Consider the following 21,899-nt stretch of genomic DNA (forward strand, 5'->3'; position numbering starts at 1 on the left):
CTATTAAAAGTTACAAAATAGTCACCTGACTATTCATATGTTCCAAACTCATCCCTTTACGTTAAAAATTGACCGCAGTCCGAGCTGGCCATTAATCTATTGACTGTAATATCATAAAATATGATCATAGAAACTCAAAAGATATCATATTCCAATCAACATGTTAATGTCCAGCTAAGACGATCATCAATATTTTAACGAAGTGGCGTCCGTGGGTAGCTCTTCCTCTGGTTGGTGCAGAGAGGGGTGCCCCTCAGTTGGGTGAAATGGGCGGTGGGTCATGTATGGGGCTACCCGAGTTCGGTTTGGGCCATTTTTGCTCTGGGTTAGTTGAATAAAAAATGGTGCTTACAAAAACCTTAATAAAAAGGTTAATATTTAATTATACTCCTAAACGATTTCTAAAATATCAAATAAGTCCTTAAACAGTGATTTTATATCTAATTTTATCCAATTTTTTTTCTAATTTATAGTGTTCTTCAAACACCCCATCACCACAACTATATTCGAATCACATTCCTTACAAAAACAAAACCACATTACATAGATAAATTGAGTTTTTCGATTAAAGAAAAATACACGAGTATCTAAAGTGATATATTCAATTAATTTTAATGTAAAAAGATAATGGTTTTAGGATGGTTTTCGTTTTGTAAGGAAAGCAGTTAGAATATTTAAAGACAAACAACGGTTTGTTTAAGGGTGTTTTTCGTTTTATAAGGAAAGTGGTTAGAATATAATTGAGACAGTGGGGTGTTTAAAAAAACTGAAAAATTAGAAAGCTTTTGGGCGAAATTAGACAAAATCATAGTTTAAGGACTTATTTGATGTTTTAGCAATAGCCTAGGGGTAAAACTAAATATTAACCTTTTTATTAATGGTGCCACATCATCAATTTAACAAAGATAACGGTGTAGTGAGCATTTTGTTACAAATCAATAACATTAGTGATTAATTTGTTACTTTTAAAACTTCAGTGGGGAAAACAAAAATTTACTCAAACTTTAATGACCATTGGTGTAATTTATCCAAAAAGGGTTCACGGGCTTATGTGACTATGAATCTAGGTCCATTATATTGCATGTTAAGAGATTGATTGGTAGGTCTGTGTTGCATCATTTGAGGCTGGACAAATGAAAATCATTTCTCATGCTTTAGATAGGAGCTTGGGAGGAAGGACTTTGATTTAGTTATGTTTAGGGTTTTAAATAAGACGAGATAGATCGCGAGCTACTTGAGATCGATTTGATCAAGGCTCGATAAATGCTCGGATCGAATGGACTCGACTCGAGTTTTTAACTAACCAAGACGAACTACTCAATATTCGACTCAAAAAGTTCATGAGCAGCTCGAAAATATAATATATTAAGTTTTTTCTTTTTTTAAAATAAATTAGTAATAATATTAATATTTATGTATTGGTTTTTTTTTTAAAATATAATAATATTTCATGTATTTAAGGTTCATGTTCGAGTTCGAGTTTGAGGCTTCAATCGAGTTAAGTTTAAGATTTTTTTTTCATTTCGAGCCTTTTCGAGCTGCTCACGAGCTTCAGTTCAGGATTTCGAGTTCGAGTTGAGCTTGAAAATTTTAAGCTCGCGAGTTTTCGAGTTGAGTAGAGTTTCATTTCAGAGTTTTCAAGTCGAGTCGAGCTCAGCAATACTCGAGCTCTACTCGGTTCGTTTACACCCCTAGTTATGTTCAATCACTTTGCACATAAGTATCATACTTTTGACATATATTATAATTCGACATGATGTCACATCATCAGTTGTCCACGTATAGATATATCACGTCAGTATTATAGAACAATTGTATGTGTCTACTTAATAAAAAAACATTAATCGTTAATTGATTAATAGATTCTAATCGATCTCATGATTTCAAAAGATAGTTCTCATAATTATGTTTATTTTTAAAAAGAATAGTGATGATTAAGTCGCTTTCTATAGCTAGATTTGAGCATTACTTAACCTTGTTGGTGTTCATTGTTGAATTATACACCTTTAAAGAATTTCATGGAAGAAGCAGAAAATATGTTCTCAATGTAAGGATATTTTCCAAATTCGTTCTACGGTGGAAACTATTAGAGTTTCAGGTAAATCTTAATGTTATTTATTTTACGGTTTTTTTACATTTATTATTATTATGCTTATATCACACTGTGTCTGTGATCGATAAATCTGATATCAACAATTATAGAAAAGAAAATGAAGTGAGGCACCAAGTGTTGATGGTTCTCTCATTGTGTATCTAGGGATAGCAAAGGGTCGGATTGGGTCGGTTTTTTTTGTCAAACTCGATCCGATTCGGAAAAATATGTATTCTCCACCTAAACTTGATCTGACCTAAAAGGTATATAACCTCCACGCTCAAAATATTTTTTTAAAGAAATTACATTATTATCTCTGGATCGGGTCAACTTGGAATTTTTTTACACTCCATCCGAATCTAATTTCACTCCCTTAAAAAGATTCGACTTGATCTGATCCGAATTAGATTTTTTAAAAAAAATTATGACACTATCAAATCAGGCCGAATAAGATAAAAACTCTTCAAATTCGGATTAAATTGTAGTGTACCCCTTGCATCAATCAAGCTAGAGAGGGTCGCTAGCCCTTGGTAGCCACCATGAGAATCGGAAGTAACATCCACACTCAGAAGGGGACCACTCCCTTCATCTCACAGGTAAAATTTAAACACAAATTGAGAAACCAAACCCTATAATCAGAACTTCAGAATTCACAGAAGAAGACAAAATCAACGGCAGGGGGCATAAGGAATCCAAGGGTTCCAAAACTAACCAATGAGAATCCAGGGATCAAGATGAACTTCAAAGTTCCAGCCAATAACCGCTGAGATAATCCCCAAGCTCTGGGGTCCCCCAAAAAACCAGAGCTTTAATGTTTGAAAACCCCCCTTTTGCATGCTCCAAAAGCGTTAACGGTTCATCACATTCAACAACTTACCTCTCGACCATAAATAAATAGGCTGCAACTCACCCTTTTATGCCTTTGTAAAGCCGCCTCTGTTGAGAGTAGAGCTAGTTCCGATGATCACCAACGAGAAGGCGGCGAATGCCGTGGGAGGCAAGACGGCTCGATCATGCGAGGGTTGCTTGCAGAAGCGTGCACGTTGGTATTGTGCGGCCGATGATGCGTTTCTTTGCCAGGGTTGCGACACTTCGGTCCACTCTGCTAATCTGTTGGCCAGCAGACATGAAAGGGTTAGGCTTGAAACTGCATCTTCTCGTGGTACTATTAATAGAGACGTTGCGCCGGCATGGGACCGCGGTTTCGCTCGGAAGTCGAGGACACCGAGGCAAAACAAGGCCATGTGGGGGCAACAGAAGGGTGAGGGGAAGGTGTTGGTATGGAATCTTATTGATCCTCTTGTTCCTGAGGTTGGTAGTGAAGAAGGTTCGGTCGAGGAGAACGACGAGCAGCTGCTTTGTCGAGTCCCGGCGTTCGATTCTTTTTCCGGAGAATTATGTAACATGGTAACAAGTGATTGTGACGAAGTTGGTATGCTCAATGGAGACGGAAATTTAGTTGTGGAAGGTTATGAACATGACAGAACATGCGAATTGGATGGTGGTTTGCATAGTTTTTTGGCATCCGACTTGGATCTCGCCGAGTTCACCGCCGATGTCGAAAGCTTTCTCGGAGTTGGACCTGCTGAGGATTCTATTGACATCAAAATAATGAAAGTCAAGGAAGAAGGTACAACACCTTGTTTCATTGAATCTGCTTTTGATGTAGGAAGAGCATCCTTAAACTGGAGTTTCGACTACGAAGACGAACCGAAGGCGGCAACGGAGAGTACGACAACAAATCTTGCAAGTGAGGCCGATACGTCGAAGAGGAACAAGTTGCTGAGACTGAACTACGAGTCAGTGATCAATGCTTGGACCATCCAACGCTCTCCTTGGACGACCGGAACCCGACCCCAACTCAAACCGGATGACTTCATGGTACAATTCAAAGCTCGAACTCATACATGGCCAATGTCAGTCCATGTACTAGTTGATTTATACATTCTCAATTAACCATTCACAATCGATGTCACTTCATCAGCTGAATGGTGGCATAGGGGGAACATACAGGCAGGCAAGAGGGAACAAAACCGACGGAGAACGCGAAGCGCGGGTGTCGAGGTACCGAGAGAAGCGAAGAACGAGACTGTTTTCGAAGAAGATACGGTACGAAGTTCGGAAGCTAAATGCGGAGAAAAGGCCCAGAATGAAAGGCAGGTTTGCCAAGAGGACATCCTTTGTGGGACTGGGGACTGATTTTCCTTACAGAAACTAAGGGTATATAATAGGATAGTTGCTTAGCCAATACCCTACACTGTATTGGCTAAGGCTTGTTATTAATAAATGGAATAATTAGGGTAGTTCAAGTGTTCAACTGTTGAACTACTAGACTTATAAACTCTCATGCTACGGTGTAAATTAATCGAATAGGCTGTGTAAATAAATGGATTTCCCACTTCTGCTTTGGATAGATGTAGAGTTTTGTTTCATTTCTGCAGGTTACAATGGCAGATAAGTTATTAAATTTGAGCAGCTTTTTGTTTAGGATTAACCACATGATTGATCACTTATGCTTGTGTTTTATCTACTTTTCTTCGTTTATTTCGAAAAACATAATATATGGTCACTTTTGTATGGTCACTTTCATTTTTTATTTAATTAAGATTTGGTCACCAGGGGTAACTGCCATTAATTAGTGTTGCGGTATTTTGATATAATCACACATTTGGTTCACATTATTGGCATATTCTCTCAATTTACTCATACTTTTAATAAATTAAAATAAATTTAATCCTCCAATAAAATGTTGTCTCGTATTATTGGTGCAATGTGTCATCATTCGGTTGGAGGACCAACTTTATTTTAATTTATTATTAAGTTAATAATAAAATATTTTAATAAATATATTAAATTAAAATAAAGTTAGTCATTTAACCGAATAGTGACACATGACACTACACGTGGTACTAGTAACATGTGGCATCATTCGATTGGAGGATTAAATTTATTTTAATTTATTAAAAGTATTACTAAATTGAGAAAGTATGAAATAATAGGACCAAATGTAACATCCTCAATACCGGGTTAGTGACTAAATTGTAAAATTTCAGAATTTGATTATTACAGTAGAATAGTTGAATAGTTCAATGATTTATTTGGAAATATTTCCTGGAAGTTATTAGTAATTATCAAAAGAGTCAAAGCGCAAATGGGTCATTGAACAAGGAAAATAATTAAATAATAATTAGAGGGTATTATAATACCCATGTGGAGCATGTTTTGAGAAGATAAGTTTCCAGAATTATCTTCATCTTCTTCTCTTCTCCAACGTGAAGCTCCAAGATAAGGTGAGTTTGATTTATTTTGCTTAATCCTTAAAATTTAAGTATGGTTTTGGTTAAGGAAGGCTTAGGAAACATGATGGAGATGAAAAAGGTCATAGAAACTCAAAGATTTGTAAGTTATGAAAGATTTAAGAGAATGTGTTTTTAAGAGAATTTCTGGAAAAGAGTTGATAAGTTGAATTTGAAACTAAATTTGACTTGTCATCAATTTAATTAAGAGATATGAAGTGATATAATTAGATTTAGAGCATCTTGAAAATTTGGTATGATTATTGATTTCCATATAAAAGATGGAATTTTGAGGTTAAGGATGTATTGAATGAGTAGAAATTAGTTTAATTATATGTACTTGAGTTAAGAATAGAAAAGGGAATGAAACATGAAGAATTTAAGCTGAAAAGGATGAATTTTCGGGCTTAAAATACAATTATGGGCTAGTGTGCATCGGTACACATTCAACATGTACCGATGCATCAAGGATAAATTTCCAAAATTATTCAGTGTGTATCAATGCACATGAAGTGTATCGATGCACCCCTTAAAATGAAAACATCGAATGCCATGAGTGCATCGATACACACTATTGTGTATCGATGCACTACAAAGGAAAAATGGAAATAGATCTTTATTTTAGTTTAAGAAATGAAAGATTAGAGTATGCCAAGTGGAATGCTGATATGTATATTATATGTGTGATTATGTAGATATAGAACATAATTCCGTTCTGGAACGATCAAAGAATTAGGACCGACTCAAAGTAAGCAAGGCTAAGGTGAGTGCAATTTAACTTGTACTTATGTTATAGAACAAACATTGGCTTGCGATAAGCCAGTGACGGAGTTACTATGGAAAGAAGTAACTCCTAAAATGTTATTTGATTTGTAATGCATGCATAACATTATATATAAATGTTGTATACATCATTGGGTAAGATTTAAGATAAGTCTCATTCCCATGTTTAAATGCATGATTCCATAAGCCCAAGCCTATGATTGTTATGATTTATATGTGTGCATAAGTATATGTTAGTGTGATAAGTCATGTAAAATAATACAAATGATCTATATGATTGTATAAGAATATGAAATAAATTATGTGATAAAGGCATAAGGAATGAAATGAATATATGAACATAAGATGACCATGTATAATTTATACTATATGGTATAAGTGAGTATACGAGAAAGGTTATGAAACTCTATGAGAACAATATTTAAATTAGGAGGTATATACATAAGAGATTTTATAAATATGTAAGATAAGTTATATGGTAAAATTTATGTGTTTAAATGAAAGCTTAAATTTTTATGAGTTTTATATAAGTTGAGTTGAAGTTACTGTAGCAGTACATCGGTACACTATAGCATTGCATCGGTACACTGTAGCAGTGCATCGATACACAATTTATATTCAATGTTTTTGTGCATCGATATACTGTAGCAATGCATTGGTAGACTGTAGCACTGTTCATAACGTATAGTACTATTTATACCGTATAGTACTATTCATAAAAAACATTTATTTCCTTAAATTTGTTATAATGAAGCATAATTCAACAATATATTATTGTATTTTCTTAATATAAGTTTAATTATATGAAATGATATAAGTTAGTATATACTTATATGATATATATGTTATTAAGCATGATATATTTGATTATGAGAATAAGATTATAAATCATGTGATGCAAGTTTATAAACTAATATATATGTCTATGAGAAGTCATAAGATACAAGAAATGTGAAATGACATGAAAAGTTGATAGAAGCTAGGTAAAAGTAATCTACGTGACTACATGTATATGTAATACAATTTATGTGACATAAGCTACGAGATGACATCCCATGAGAGAAGGTATATGTGATAAACTATGTGCTATGTGATATATGTTATATGACATGGACCTATGTGACTACGTGAGAAAGAATATAAGCTATGTGACTATGTGAACATATATATGTCTATGAAAGGACATAAAAACAAGATATAAGCCATGTGACATGTAAATGAGACTCATATGGAAATGTTCTACGTGTAAGTGAATTGTGTGTTTATGTGAATTTATGAAAAAAGAATAATGTTCATGTTATGTGTCATGAGAGCTAGATGTATAGTTGGCATGCCAAGAGTAGAGGGTCTACGCGGTCCTTCGGGATAATTTTACGTGGTCCTTCGGGACGTATATGTATTCTTTGGAGCATGTATGAGGTCTTTTGAGACACCAACTTGATCCTTGGTATATGTATATGATTCTTAAAGAATTTCTATGTGGTCCTTATGGACAATCTTATATGGCACTACGGTGCAATTCTACGCGGCACTTCGGTACATATTCTACGTGGCACTTTGGTGCAATTTATACGAGCTGTGGTGACATCATTTGTGCACAACCTCAATGTACTCACATACCTTAAGTTCTCAAAAGTATACATGGGCTAATAAAACAATAATATGAATATATTGTATGTAATATGTGTATGTGTGACATGTTATAAGGATTAGATAATGCTATGTGTGATTCTTTGTGAATGATAATATATGTGCAGATGGATAATTGTTGCATGATAGAATATAAGTGGTTGTGTGTATTGTTTAATTAAGAATGACCAAGAGATTTAAATGATAATGGAATGAAGTAAGGATGGAAATGATGAGTTATGCATATAAATATATTTAATTATATGAATATATTTAATTATATGAAATATGAATATATTTAATTATATGAAATGTTATATGGTTTTGTATGATATGATGGTATCAATTGCGCATGCATCGTTATAAGTAAGAGTTTACATTATATATTTTATATGTCTCACTAAGTCAAAGACTTAGCGTGTGAGTGTTTCACACGTAGGTTTGGACGAGCTTATGGAGCGATGAAAAGCAAGACATGTCAGTTTCTCCTTATCGAATGACAGATCAAAAGAGAAATGAATAATATGTATTTTGTAATACTGATTGTGGTTGGCATGTAAATAAAGATTTGAATCTGTTATTCTCTAATTGGTTTTGTAAAATCATATGAATATATTTTATGTAAATTATTCAGTTGTATTTAGTAAAAGTTTAAAATTATTATCTATTTTGTACAAGTAAATGTTTTGAAAAGTCGATGTGACGTCTCAGACTCGTATTCGGATCGGGTATGGGTTGGGGGTGTTACACCAAATGTGTGATTATACCAAAATATTTTATGACAATTAACTCATGGTGATTACATCTTAATTAAACAAAAATGAAAGTGGTCATATATATATATATATATTTTAAATCCATGAAAAAGTGGATAAAAACAAACATAAGTGATCAATCATGTAGTTAAACCCTTCTATTTATAAAAATGGCTATTAATCTGACAAATTAATCTCGAAGGTGCAGTTTATTGACTAAACTTTTAAAATGTTCAGTTTTCAAGTACTAAATATTCGTCTTTTATAGCAAGATCAATATTAAAAATATTTGCATTCCAATTTTTTTTTCTTCAAAGAATTGATTTTCCACGAAATTCACTCAAAATCGATGAAAGTTTATTTAAAGGTTCGACGTAATAATACTCTGATCTCTCCCGATGGATGTCCAATGAGACTAATTTTGAGATATAATGTTTGTTTGTTTTTACAACAAACACCCCAACCCATATCTAAGAAATCCTTAAACCCTAAAAATGATGGATTTTTTTGTTTAATTTTGTTAATTCTCAGTGAGTTTTGTGGAAAACCATTCCTATTAAAAGAAAAATGAGTGAAATAACAAACGTTTCGGTACCAATCTTGTGGCGAAAGATGATTTGTAAGAGGCGATGATTAGTTATTGACGACGCTCGAGAAAATACAATGCCAAAAACTGAACTATTTAAACATTTAGTAGGAAAATCAATGCACCCTAAAGTTTAGTGAATAAAGTGACATTGTTTTATCTATCAATAGCAGCACAAAACCGATTTTTTCCATGTCATCACACCATTTGGATTTTAATGATCTAATGAGATAATTGAAGTCAAAATCAAAATTAGTACTATAATTGGGGAAATTAAAAGTTCAGTAATATAAACATCACTTCAATTATATCTGATATAATTTATTCTTTATTTTATAATAATATTTTTCAAAAGGGTAATCTACATCAGATAATATCAAACTTTTGACATTGTATCGTTTATATCACTGAACTTTCAGTTTTGCCAATTATAGTACTAAACTTCGATTTTTTTTCAATTATACTACTAGGCCGTTAAATCGTTAATAGTCGGATCAAAACGACATCGTTTTGGTGATGTGTCTACATCGAAAACCATCAGCCATATCATCGTGGCGTCAATGATTTAACGGTTCAATGGTATAATTGAAACGAAAATCAAAGTTCAGTGTTACAATTGACAAAGTTAAAAGTTCAGTGGTATAAATGATACAATACTCAAAATTCGGTGGAATCGAATGTAGTTTGCCCTTTTCAAAATATGTATATACAATGCAAATGTATCTTATTTATGCATCATTAGTACCCATGAAAGCTTCTCCCCAAAAAAAAGTATTTAGGAGGAAGGGAAAGAACAAAAATTAAAGCAAAAGTGGTTTAGCATTTGGGTTACCCTTATCTTTTTATTTTGTTGTTAATAATAATAAAAACGAATGATGAAGGCGACCCATCATGGAATCAAAAAGAACATCTTGCTTAAAAAATGATGTTGACAGTCCAATATACGTATTTATAGGGATATCTAAGGAAATACAACCTAATATAAGGTTAAGAAAGGTTGTTATCAGAAATGTTACTATTTTTTTAATATTTACATTAGAACACTACTTAAAATATTATTTTTCTACCGAAATATTAATATCAGACGCTACTTAAAATATTATTTTTTTCTACCGGAAATATTAATATTGGAAATATTCATTTTAGATAGTAAAGTTAACATTTCCGATAGAAAAAATTAATATTTTAGATAACGCTCTACCGAAATATTAAAAAAATATTAACATTTTCAATAGTGTCTTTCCTTAGCCTTATATTAGTCCGCCATGAGAAGAACTACCCTATTTCTAGTCCATGAATTTTGTAGCATATTATTGCATTTAGCAACTTCCAATTCACCCATTTGTACATGATTTGGACTTCTCAAAAATTGCATGGTCCATCCTTGCCGGCCAATTTTCTTGTCCATTTGTACATAACAAAAATGATTGATGAGTGCTTCATCAATTTTCTTGTCCATTATAGGGTAAAAAAATTGTCCATACAGGGTGCAGTAAAACCAACAATCGATTGGTCCAGTGAGATGAGACACTAGATCCCTTAAGCAAGGTCAAGAGTTTGAATTCTGACAACTGTAAATGGAGTAAACTGGATTGGAAGGGTTTGCCCTCACCTCTACAATACCTAATCTGGATTAGTTGATCAATAAATCAGAAACCGCTTGTCTATACAAAAATAAAACACAGAGTGTAGTAAAAGTTATATTTTGAATTTGGATGTTTGTTAGAGTATTTAGTAGGAAAAAGAATCGTAGTCTATACAATTTCCAAAACTCGTAAAGAAATTAATATTCAGGTTGGAATTTAGTGATAAAATTTGGGGCAACTTAAAACTTTAAAAAAAAATAAAGGTTTAAATTAAGATTTTTAAAATTTTTAAAGGGTTTATTTTATTTTACCCAAAAAAATTAGGGTCTAACTATTTTTTTTAATTAGAGGCTTAATGAGAATTTTAAGATTATGGGAGAGGGTTTAATTAAAAACATTCAAAAAAATTAAAATTTAATCTGAATTTCTAAAGGTTTCGAGGAGGCAAATTAAATTTTTATAAAAGTTTAACAATCTAAATTATAATTTTTAAAATTTTGTGGGGCCATGGCCCCTCTAGTCTAGCTTGTGTTCCACCACTGTAAATATCTATAACCAATGGTGCACGAATCAAGCGATATCAGTAACATTGTTATTCCTTGAGGTCTCTGGTTCGAGCACTAGGAATATTAGGGGTGTGAGCGTTCAATGTCAAATGGTTGAGTGTCTTTGAACATATAATACCTTGTATTTACCTAATATTAATAAAAATAAAAAATCAATGGCTTCTTGTATGGGTTATAATTGACGAGTCCTATTTTATAACTCAAATTTTATTTGAATTTTTTTTAGTCGAGTTGACTTGTTCGAGTTTATGCTTAAATTTAATTGTAAATATTTATAATGTCATGGTATTATTTGATTTCAGTTTAAACAATTTTCTATAACTATATACAATACATATATATTTCTTCTTATTTTTCATATGTGATATACGTAAATCATACAGAGTTGAGAAACTCGACCTAAACTTGAAAACTGATCCATTAATTATTAAAAAATTTGAGTTATTCGAGTTCTACTTTATAACTCAATTCGAATTTGAAAATTTTTCGATCGAGACAAGTCAATTTTTTTAAATCAAAAAGATCAATTTTTTTAATAGAGTTGAGTTATGGTCGTCACACCTAGCTTCTTGTGCTTGCATGAAACAATCATTAACAAACTGTAAAGAAAACTATTGCTTGTATATCATTCCCAAAATAGGTAAACATTGTTCCAACACATACATTCGACTTAGAGATACTAATATTCAAAGAAAACAAAGCACCAGTGCCATAATTACAGCAACAGCTAAGAGATCATGTGTCTTCAATCTACCAGCATTGCTCCGGCCAACCCCCAACCCCATGATGTTTGGTCTCGATGCCACCGGAACAATAGGGTTCACCATGGGGGAAGCAGAAGCAGCAGCAGCAGAATAAGTATGATTTGTCGCTAGAGAAACTTGTGAACCAGATGAACCAGGAGGAGAAGACAAGCGTCCTGAGCAAACAGTGGTGCTAGCTTAGAGCTTGCAAAGAAGAGGTAATTGTCCTGTTTATAGGAAAAGCACTCAAGGTGGTTTCATTGAGAAGGAGGCAAAGACAAGCGGGTTGCAGCCCGTAGAGCTGGTCGAGATTGTTGCAGCAGGATTGTGCGGGTCTTTGAGCGTTGCCCTGCACGAATGGTGCGCAAGGCATTAGAGCCACCAAGCGAGGGCTGCAGCGGACACGGTTGGTCCTTGGCCTGGGGTCATAGGGTCATCCTGAGAAAGGCAAAGACCGGCAACCAAGAACATCTGCATAACAATGGCGTAAACAGCTTGCGAAACTGCCATGGTCAAGCACTGCAAAGTGTGGATTTTCTTGATCTGATTCTGTGCAGAAACAAGGGTTCACAGGGTAACTATTTAACATGTAAACGCATGGTTTATGTGCGAGTAATTTTACATGCATGGTGTGTGTTGTTATTCTAACATGCAGATTTTGTTCAATTTGAAAATTAAAAGTCAGTAACAGTACTCCACTCGATCCATCCGGCTTGAATTTAATTCTATTATCAGTTGTTGAAATATAAAATTCAAGTCTTACAAATCTTAAATGATATTTAAATTTGTAGTTTAAGGATTACTTTTGTGTAGATCGGATTTATCATTTTGTCTTTATGGTTTTTTCACATTAATTTAACTTTCAAAGTTGTTTAAAGGCATCGTATTAGCCCTCGAACTCCATTGACCGTTCATAAAACCGTGAGTTTTCTACATCTAGGGATTAAGGGATTAAGTTAAAACATTTACTAAATGCAACGGTTAGAAAAAATTATCAAAATTTTATTATTTATTTCAGTGAAATTAAAGGACTAAGTTAAAATTGTGACGATTTTTCTAACAGTTCTATTCAGTAAATATTTTTTTGATAAATATCACGTCAGTAATTTTGGCTGACATGGGAATTGATGGCATCCACGAACATTGAAGATTAACGGTTATGTTAATTAAAACGGACTTTGAGAGTTAGGATGATGCCCCTAAATAACTTCGAGAGTTAAATTGATGTGAAAAAATCAGGCGAAATGGTATATTGTGTCTACTACCGAGACAAAAGTAGTCCTTAAACCTAAATTTATGAATTTTTTAAAATAAAAAAAAAATCATACTTTTAAAATCGAGTTTAGATTTGTCAATTTTAATTTGAACATAATTCTAAAATAAATTATTTGGATGATATATTTTGAAAAAAACTTGATTAATGAACATAAAAAGACTTTTTTTTAATAAACAGAACCCCACTCATTCAAACTGATAGTTCATTTACTGAACGCGTTAAGTTTTTAACCGCGAGTACTAAAATGAAACAAAAACAAAACGTTGGATATTGTTTTAAAAAAATTAAAAGTTTAGGTACTAAAACGAAACAAAAACTAATAGTTTAGGTACTAAATATATAGTTTATCCTAAAAAAGGTATCATTTAACTCATATTTCACATCATTCAAGTACATCTAAACAAAATCATTATCATTTCTAATGAATTCTAAACAAAGAAGATGAAGTCCAATGGTACTAAGAATGGGTTAGCAGAGTATGTAACTTGAAAGAACATAAGAATGATGGATCCACAAGTGACACAAAATTACAATAATGTTACAAACAGGACAGACTTTAACCTATGTTACTCGGATTTTCCATGAAGTATTCGTGTCCGACACGCGAATACGAGGATACGATTTCGACACTTACACCCGAATCCGAGTAACATAGACTTTAACACCAAAAGAATGAACCAATCTAACCATCAAGTCTTTATAACACAAAAACTGAGAGAAAAGAAGAGAGCAAACCCCTTCAACAAGCTTTGGATAATCACCTAAAAGTGAAAATGGATACCAAAATTGTGATGATCAAAGTTAGAAGCGGCTTGGAGTTACCACAGTGCAATGCCATTGCAGAAGAGCTTAATGATTCTCTGCAAAACACGGGCGTCAATCGTTAGTAATAGGAATCGAAGCAGATAAATTTCGATAACGTTTCGGTTTCGGATACGTGACGTACTTTTGCAAGCTCTTCAGAGCACCACAATACAAAACATTATCAGGGGGAGCCAGCTCTGTCTTGCCATTTTCCTCAGGGTTGACAATTCTCATGTAGGTCTCTTGGCCTAGGTACCACCTATCCAAGTTCTCTACTCTAAAGTTCCATACTCCCACATTATCAAGGGAGATAAGGACTGCTGTCCATCCACCAGGGTACACCTACACAAAAACCAAAGGGCACAAGAGATAAAGTAAGCACTTTTCAAAAGTAATGCGAAACTATCCCTCGTTTTTTTCGAAAAACCGACCTCAGTCGTGCTTCGAGAGATGGCATCCCATTTATTATAACTGCTTCTGCTGCTTTCTGTCCACAGTCCAAAATCCATTCTGCATCGAACACCCGAAAGAGTTCAGCACTTGGCACATTACTACACATCATACATACTAGCATAGAATTTTCTTACCCGACAACATAAAATGCATAGCCATCCATGTGAAAGCTCTGTATTTTGGTGTCGTTATTCTGCAATATAACCTCCACGAATCCTCGGTATGTAGCATTGATTATGGATCGGTCCATCTTGGGAGTTGTATCATGAGGCTTATGGGGGAAATCCAGCTTATAAGCACCCTTTACGTGGTGCAGGTCAGCTAGCCTGATCGGTGTATCAGGGTTGACGAAAGAGATGCCATTCAGTGTAGCACGAAGCTTCCCGTTAATCCTAACCGGAGGCAAGCTCCGTATCACATATGTTTCGGTCACATTAATTGAACCATAATGAAAAGACCCTTGGGGGTTCGGCCGAGCTCCACTTGCTGTAGTATTTTGCCTAATCATTACAGAATAGAGAGTTCAGTATGTGAAAACAAAGCATGAATCTAAAGACATGCTAAGCCTAAGGAAGTGTTGAGCATAAACCTGATGGCCCTGGGCTGGTTCATTGCTGACCATTGGTTGTAAACATCACTCAAAGGAACAGGCAGCGGACCGGTGGCCGGCCCTTTCGAATTGGAATAATGCAAGACGGCCACACCGGTTACTCTTCGCCACACCGATTCATTCACGTACCGAGCACTTGCCACAATGTAGTAATCTTTAGTTGCATTCTGATCCATGGTGACTAAAAACGAATACGACTGTCCCACATGAATATCAAAGCTAGTGAAATTTTGTTGCGATACATTAACGTCCCTCGGTTTCCACCAAGAGAAGATTATGGCCCTCTATCCTAAAGTTCAAACTAGTCGATATCCCGACATTATGCACTCGAAAGCGATACGTCTTGCCTGCAATACACAGTGCCATTGCAGATTAAGAACTAAAACCCTCTTTCAGCTGATGTTACATGAAACATCATCAATAACTTGTTTGACAAGAATACCTGGATGAACATGAATGGTTTCATATTCAATAGCATCAGGGACAAGGGTCGAATTATACCGGTACGGTCCCTTCCCGTTAATGAGAACTCCATCCGGCATACCGAGTTCTTCACCGGAGTCGAGAGTCGCTCTCAATGCCTAAAACAAGAGTGTGTCGATCATTAGACTTAAACTGCAAAAACAAGGAAAAAGAAGAGTTGTTCTCCATGCACATAAAATCGAAGCCCCAACCGTTCATCGCTTACTAACCGTGTGGTTCTTCGTATACCAGTCACCGATCAAGACGACAAAGTCCCCGTCCGGTTCAGCAAAAGGAATCGATATAATTTTCCGGTTATTGATAACAATGGCACCGAAGCCACCCGATGCTCTCTGAAAATTGAGGGAGGGGAAGTAGAAAAAGCTCCCGATCTGATCCTTAACCTGAAACTGGTAAGTAAAATTCGTTTTCGGATGAATCGGACAATTCGCACCACGAACACCATCCTGCCAAGAATTTCTCCGCAATTGAATCCCTGACCTGCAAAAAAAAACATAAATCACAAGTCCTAGAACATCACATTCAACAAATAATAACATGAAACTCAAATCCTACCAAGTCATCAAAAGATTTTCGTCCAGTTGATTGTGAACATTAACAACAACATTGTAATTGGTCGTGGCATTCAAGACAGGACCAGGAAATGCTCCATTGATTGCAATAACCTTCCAATGCAAGAATCAAACATAAGCAAAAGCAAATCAAATAACAAAGATTCAACCAACAATCAGTTGATCTAGCAAGACCAAGTTCAAATTCCGTAAAGTATCTGATTCGAATTAGTCGAGTTCAGTAAAACTACCATGGTATATGACTATATGCAGATTCAAAGCAGTTACTTAAAGAGATGAATGACCTACAAAGTAAGGACCTTTGACCCTCCAAGAAAGTGAAAACTAACCTGTTGAGGGACACCGAGAGGGGACACAGTGATGTAAGAGACTTTAAAATCGTAGAAGACATAAGGGTCGTCAGCTGAACAAAGAGCAGAAAAGAGAGCAATGTGAAGCAAAAGAAGCAAAGCCATGTTACAGAAAAACAACAACAACAGGTTCTTTTGTTGTTGAAATGAGTAGGGTTTGAATGAAATGAAATGGAAGAGCTGAAAGCTGCTTGTTTATGGAGTTTCAGAACAACATTAAAGAAAGAGAAAGAGACATGAATGAATGCTCTTGATTATTAAATGTTACAAAATGGTTACTCGAGTATTCATATGTTACAAACTCATCATTTTCTATTAAAAAATAGATGACAACCTGAGTTAGAAGTTAACCTACTAGCTATAATATGATAAAATATAATCCTAAAATCTTAAATAACTATCATATCTCAGTTAACATGTTAACATTCAGCTCAAATTATTATCAGTTTACTACAAAAAGATGATGAGTTTGGAATATGCGAATAGTCGAGTGACCGTTATAACTTTTAATAGTTAAAAGACTCAAAAAGCAGCACACTATAATCAGGAGATTATTTTGTAACTTTTAATAGTTAAGGACTCGATAAAACAATTCCATGTAGTCAAGGGATCATTTGTGTAATTTACACGTAATATTAAAATCAGGAAAATTTTCAAACTTGCAACGTTCAGTTGAGAAAAGTATTCAGCCTTCACATGCACCGCAAGGCCCCACACCAGTTTTTCAGATTATTCAATTCCGTCACCAACTCTCTCTTGTTTCCCTGAATTCTTGTTTTCTTTTGATATTATTTAATATCAACTTGCAAGTATGATTCCATGATTATGGTTATGGACATGTCCAGCATTCATCAAACGCATCTCGTTGATCGGAAGGAAGATCAGAGCATATGTAATAAATTAATTTATCAACAGCTCTCTCGTTTCATCCCTGTACCTATGAAAACACCACTTATGGATGAAGGTTTTTGTTATTATCGGAATGAGTTACGACAAATGAGTGCGATAAAAAAAATGAATTTCAAGATTTATATGGAAAACTCAAAAGGAAAATGTTTATTACTTAATCATATAATATCCTAATCAGATACGATCTAAAGAATCGATGGATTGGAGTATTACACGAGACACTGAGGTGGCTAACCAAAACTTTTCTTTAAAACATTAGTAAAACATATGAAAACCATCCATCGAAATTATAAAATATAAACATAATATTCAAGTTTTTAAATATGGGGAACTCCCAAAATACATCTCAAAAGTTACGAATAAAGTATTTCAAAAAGTTATGACGAATACAAAGGGTTTACGAATAGTACATGTCATCTAAATTTGACTCAAATACGTACTCTGAAGCCTCGGGGGATTTGGAATCACTGATGATAATAATGCTCCCCAAAAGGTCCCTTGGAAAAAATGCGCACGAAAACACATTTCAAACGCTAAGTTTTGCTCCCCTTATTTTTAAGCTATCGAAATAATAGTATCAGTACTGTTTATCCCAGTACTGATACTGAAGCCCAAAAATGTTATGTTTGAGCACAACATGACATCCAAAACCACCTCATTTTCTCTATAAGTTTTATTTAAGCTAATAGGGATCGTGACAAGTCATTTTTCATGTTGAATAACATCAATTACCATAATCTACTATGAAATGCACTAACATGCTTCATGAACCCAACTATGCCCATCTTGTCCACCTAATGAGCTACAAGCGGTCTATACGAGTTAGAAATATGATATTTTGAATGCCTAAGTTGCTAGAACACTTCGCAGCTCAATCAAAGACTATATTTTTCTTTCCTTTGCTTTTAGAGCTTTCTCCAAATTCTCTCACTAAACAAAAATCAAAGAAGTTGTTAAGAGGGAGTTAAGAAAACTTCTTAAGGCTCAAATCCATAAAAAATGGATTGGATGACTAAGGGATTGTTTGTTTATTTCAGAATGATTAAGCGTTGAATGATTCAGAGGCTCTGTATGAATTAGCTCTGAATGTGACATGTTGTTTGATAATGGCACTGAATCATTCAGAATGTACTTCTGTGCTGAATCATTCAGCACTGTTTTGTTGAATCAGTCAGCACTGAATCATTCAGAGGTACGAAAAAAACACGCTGAATGTTGAACGGTTCAACATTCAGCGCTGAATGGTTCCATTAAGAGGCAAACAAACAACCCCTAAGGTTTCTTAAACCCCACTAAACCTCTTTCTATGGCCACCTAAACCTCTTTCTATGGCCACCATAGCCAAAACCTAATGTTGAGGCTTGAAATGAAGTTTGGGATGAAAAGATTACAAACCCTACCTTGGTATTTTCAGATTAAGCTTGAAATGTGTTAAAGTTTTCACCTTTTTATTAGCTTCAACTTAAAGAAGAGATGAAAAGAAGAGAGGTAGAAGACAAAGGATAATGTGGAAAAAAAATAAGGGTAGAATACAAAGAACAGTGTGGAAAAAGAAGGCTTCAGGCATGAAATCATCCAAATAAATGGAATTAAGCCTTTTAAAAAGTAAATGAGTAATTTACTTTCTTGGTCCTCCATTTTGGCAACAATTCAAACATCCTTTTTAAGTCCATTTGACTTGATCCAAGCCCAATTCCACTCCAAAAGGGTCAAGTCCTCCCACGAGGGTAAAGAACCTATCTTAAACACTCTCGGTTTAACTCAAAATACTAACCTAAAATTTGAGACGTTACAATTAATATCAACTTGCATGTATGATTCCATGATTATGGTCATCATTTATCAAACTCATCTCGTTGATTAGAAGGAAGATGAGAGCATATATAATAAATTAATTTATCCTCTGAGGTTTGAGCATTGAGCACTGCGTATGCAGGAATATGAATATTCATTATTAAATAATTGAGAGTATTTAAACAAACACTACCTTATACTCACTTTAAAATTATTTAAAAATAACATTATACAATCAAAAGTTTAAAAAAGCATATATATTTTTAAAACTGAAAATATTGTGAATTGGTTTTGATCCCATGCCTAAACTAACCAACACATGGATTATTTTTGAGTTAATTGCATCATATGTTCCCAAACTATAATCTTTATTTTAATTTAGTCCTTAAACTTTTGAATGTTTCAATTTCATTTCCAAACTTTGTCTCTCATTTTAAATTAATCGTTAAATTTTTAAGTATTCTAATTTCATCCCTAAACTATGACCATCTTTCTAAATTGGTCCCTAAACTTTTGGATATTCCAATTTCATCCCCAAAATCATCCATGTAGTTATTTTCAACCATAATTTAACCTAAATTTTATTATTTTCAAAATATAATAATATAACTTGGCCTAACAATTTTATTAACAGGGATGTGATTAATATATATATATAGTTTGGGATGGAATTGGAATGTTCAAAAGGTTTGGGGACTAATTTAGAATGAAGATCATAGTTTGGGGATGAAATTGAAATATTCAAAAGTTTGAGGACTAATTTATTTATTTTTTAGATGTGCCAAAAAATTATATATTTTGCACATTCACTCATCACATTATTAATAGTGTTAACTTAAATGCTTAATTTAAATTAAAAGATAAATAGTAGGGCTATTTGATTTATTATACATGGGTTTGTGTTTGTCTACATGAATATTTTTTTTATCAGCAGATATAGATTATTAATTGCCATTATTGAAGGAACCGTTATCATTGCTTTGTATATTGATATAGTGATTGGCTATTTTATTTACTTTGATATTTAATTATTCTTTAAACGATATTTAGTTTATTTAACTGGTCATCAAGTACATCTAGTTGATTGGTTAAACTGTTTATTTTTGTTCTTTTATATTTAAGTAATATGCTCGGCACGAATCAACTTACTTTAGTGGTTAAAGAAATCATTGTTGTTTCTGGAGGTCACGGGTTTGAGCACAAGCGATTGCAGCGTGGTGATTGACCGTTCATTGTTAAATTGTTGAGAGTATTTATAACAAATATTACCATTATAATGACCTTAACTTAATAAAAAAAGTCATATGGTATAAATTCACTAGAAAAAATATACATTCTCTACTCAAACCCGACCTGACCCGAAAAATATATAACCCTCCACACGACTTCGATCCGAACCGAATTTTTAGAGTATAAATCTGATCCGACTCGACTCGATATAAAATAAGACCTTAATTTCAAAAATAAAGAGAGGGTATTATAGCAATTATCCATAAATATATTTGAATAAATTATACCATTACCCATATCGGGTCGGAATTTTTTCTTCCTTCACCCGAACTCGAATCCAATCTGATTGCTTTATAAAATCCGAGCCAACCTAATTCGAAGCAAAAATTTATTCTAAAAAAGTTAACCCTATCAAATATGATCGAATTAAAATCTATCGATTTCAGATTAAATTATCATCTATAGCGTCGAACGCCAGGCCAAAGGCCTGAAGACTTGCTTTTCATCTAGAAAAGAGGGAAAAGCTAAGGGTCTCAAAACGAAAACGTAAGTATATAGAACTTTTCGACTCGAAGGATAGGCATGTACTTAAGTGTCGTTAATTTTTTGATAAAGTTTTTGATTTTTTTTGGTTATGTTTACATTTCATAATATTGTGCAATATAAGTATCGTGTCGTTAAAATTCGGATGGTATGATGACACAAACGAATCCTTTTGTCATTGTGACGATATGACAAAATGACAACGTTTTTGTATGGTTATTGGTTCCGAAAACAATGTCATTTTGATAAAACCCTTTAATTTGTGTATCGATTTTGTCATTAGACTTTGAAACACGTTCATTTTAGGCATTAAACTTTTAGGTCGTCATTGACATCCCACCTCCGCTTGTCATCAATCATTATTCATGACAAAACCGGTATCAATATGCTAGCATTTTTCTCTTTATTCTCATGGAATTGGTTTTCTAAGAAATTCGCTCAAAATCAATGAAACTCCACCTAAAAATCCGATGTTCTAACACTCTAAGGGTATTAAAAACTTAACACGTTTAGTGCCTAAATTATCGGTTTTATTCCCATTTAGTACCTGAACTTTTAATTTTTTTCAAAACTTAACATTAAACTTTGAATGGGGTACTAAAATGAAACGAAAACTAAAGCTTTTAATGGTGGATACTAAAATGAAACAAAACTACACTTTAGGTATGATTTTAAAAAATTGAAAGTTTAAATATTAAAACGGATCAAAACTGATAACTTAGGTACTAAACACGAAACTTACCCAAAATTATATTATTTAGGGGCGTGCATGTATGTATGCTTGTGCTGTAGGAGGAGATTGCGGCACATTGTGCGGTCGCATTGCAGTTTCCATGGAG

At 33.8% G+C, this 21,899-nt stretch overlaps 2 protein-coding genes and 1 pseudogene across 2 annotated transcripts; 1 reads left to right on the top strand and 2 right to left on the bottom strand.

Moving 5' to 3' along the window:
• The first annotated feature begins 3,007 nt into the window (after positions 1-3,007).
• LOC120185035 (zinc finger protein CONSTANS-LIKE 16-like) lies at positions 3,008-4,465 on the top strand. Its single transcript, XM_039189366.1, has 2 exons — positions 3,008-3,973; positions 4,077-4,465. The coding sequence occupies exons 1-2, from the start codon at positions 3,053-3,055 to the stop codon at positions 4,308-4,310; spliced, it is 1,155 nt and encodes a 384-aa protein (XP_039045297.1). The 5' UTR covers positions 3,008-3,052; the 3' UTR covers positions 4,311-4,465.
• A 7,514-nt stretch (positions 4,466-11,979) lies between these two features.
• LOC120185094 lies at positions 11,980-12,546 on the bottom strand (annotated as a pseudogene).
• Positions 12,547-14,048: 1,502 nt separating this feature from the next.
• LOC120185022 (monocopper oxidase-like protein SKS1) lies at positions 14,049-16,812 on the bottom strand. The gene is given in 10 exon segments (XM_039189358.1): positions 14,049-14,172; positions 14,259-14,458; positions 14,548-14,626; positions 14,704-15,069; positions 15,159-15,427; positions 15,429-15,526; positions 15,622-15,760; positions 15,872-16,142; positions 16,218-16,327; positions 16,564-16,812. Coding segments are annotated over 10 exon segments (1,761 nt in total). The 5' UTR covers positions 16,690-16,812; the 3' UTR covers positions 14,049-14,069.
• Positions 16,813-21,899: the final 5,087 nt, after the last annotated feature.

This window comes from Hibiscus syriacus, unplaced genomic scaffold (genome assembly GCF_006381635.1).
Source record: "Hibiscus syriacus cultivar Baekdansim isolate YM2019G1 unplaced genomic scaffold, ASM638163v2 tig00112988_pilon, whole genome shotgun sequence".
NCBI lineage: Eukaryota > Viridiplantae > Streptophyta > Magnoliopsida > Malvales > Malvaceae > Hibiscus > Hibiscus syriacus.

What these genes read in the sequence shown, in the direction of transcription:
- LOC120185035 (XM_039189366.1), top strand. Translation starts at nt 3,053, where the DNA reads ATGATCACCAACGAGAAGGCGGCGAATGCCGTGGGAGGCAAGACGGCT. An exon ending in TCAAACCGGATGACTTCATG is followed by an intron (nt 3,974 to 4,076) that starts GTACAATTCAAA and finishes TCACTTCATCAG; the next exon opens with CTGAATGGTGGCATAGGGGG.